Source organism: Volvox carteri (genome assembly GCF_000143455.1).
Source record: "Volvox carteri f. nagariensis unplaced genomic scaffold VOLCAscaffold_31, whole genome shotgun sequence".
In the NCBI taxonomy this organism is placed as follows: Eukaryota; Viridiplantae; Chlorophyta; class Chlorophyceae; order Chlamydomonadales; family Volvocaceae; genus Volvox; species Volvox carteri.
In genome coordinates this window covers 1,554,651-1,555,513 of record NW_003307574.1, presented here as the reverse complement: position 1 = coordinate 1,555,513, position 863 = coordinate 1,554,651, and the positions used below count along the sequence as shown (strand labels likewise).

The following is an 863-nucleotide window of genomic DNA, read 5'->3' as shown; positions in this document are numbered from 1 at the left end:
GCTATTGTACTATTGAATTGTGCATCGAATTGCGCATTTAGAGCTGTGCGAATCGCGCTGTATGAAGCGCGTACGGCATTCATTCCGACGCGGAAGCGCGTTTTGAAGCGCGCATCGAATTGTGCAACAAAGCGCGCGTTGAATCCCGCGGCTGAATGTACGTTGAATTGCATATCGAATTGCGCGATTAGAGCTATGCGAATCGCGCTGTATGAAGCGTGTACGGCATTCATTCCGACGCGGAAGCGCGTTTTGAAACGCGCATCAAATTATGCGCTAAAGCGCGCGTTGAATTCCGCGGCTAATTGTACATTGAATTGTGCATCGAATTGCGCATTTCGAGCTGTGCGAATCGTGCTGTATGAAGCGCGTACGGCATTCATTCCGACGCGGAAGCGCGTTTTGAAGCGCGCATCGAATTGTGCAACAAAGCGCGCGTTGAATCCCGCGGCTGATTGTACGTTGAATTGCATGTCAAATTGCGCGTTTAGAGCTATGCGAATCGCTGTACGAAGCGTGTACGGCATTCATTCCGACGCGGAAGCGCGTTTTGAAGCGCGCATCAAATTATGCGCTAAAGCGCGCGTTGAATTCCGCGGCTAATTGTACATTGAATTGTGCATCGAATTGCGCATTTAGAGCTGTGTGAATCGTGCTGTATAAAGCGCGTACGGCATTCATATGAAGCGCGCATCGAATTATGCGCTAAAGTGCGGAGAAGGCGAAAGAAGCGAANAGAAAGAGCAAAAAACTCGAAAGTATATCGGCACAGTGACAAAGGGAATCGTCAAAGCGAGATCGTCAAAGCTTAAAAGCGAAGAACGGCGCTGTAGGAAGCGTGTACGGCAGTCACTCCGCGCGCG

At 50.1% G+C, this 863-nt stretch overlaps 1 protein-coding gene across 1 annotated transcript; it reads left to right on the top strand.

The window, feature by feature from the left end:
* Window positions 1-195: 195 nt before the first annotated feature.
* On the top strand, window positions 196-603 carry VOLCADRAFT_93482 (uncharacterized protein; the record flags this gene model as incomplete). The annotated part of the gene is made up of 1 exon (XM_002952724.1): window positions 196-603. One exon carries the CDS (start codon window positions 196-198, stop codon window positions 601-603), a length of 408 nt encoding a protein of 135 aa, XP_002952770.1.
* Between the last annotated feature and the right edge of the window lie 260 nt (window positions 604-863).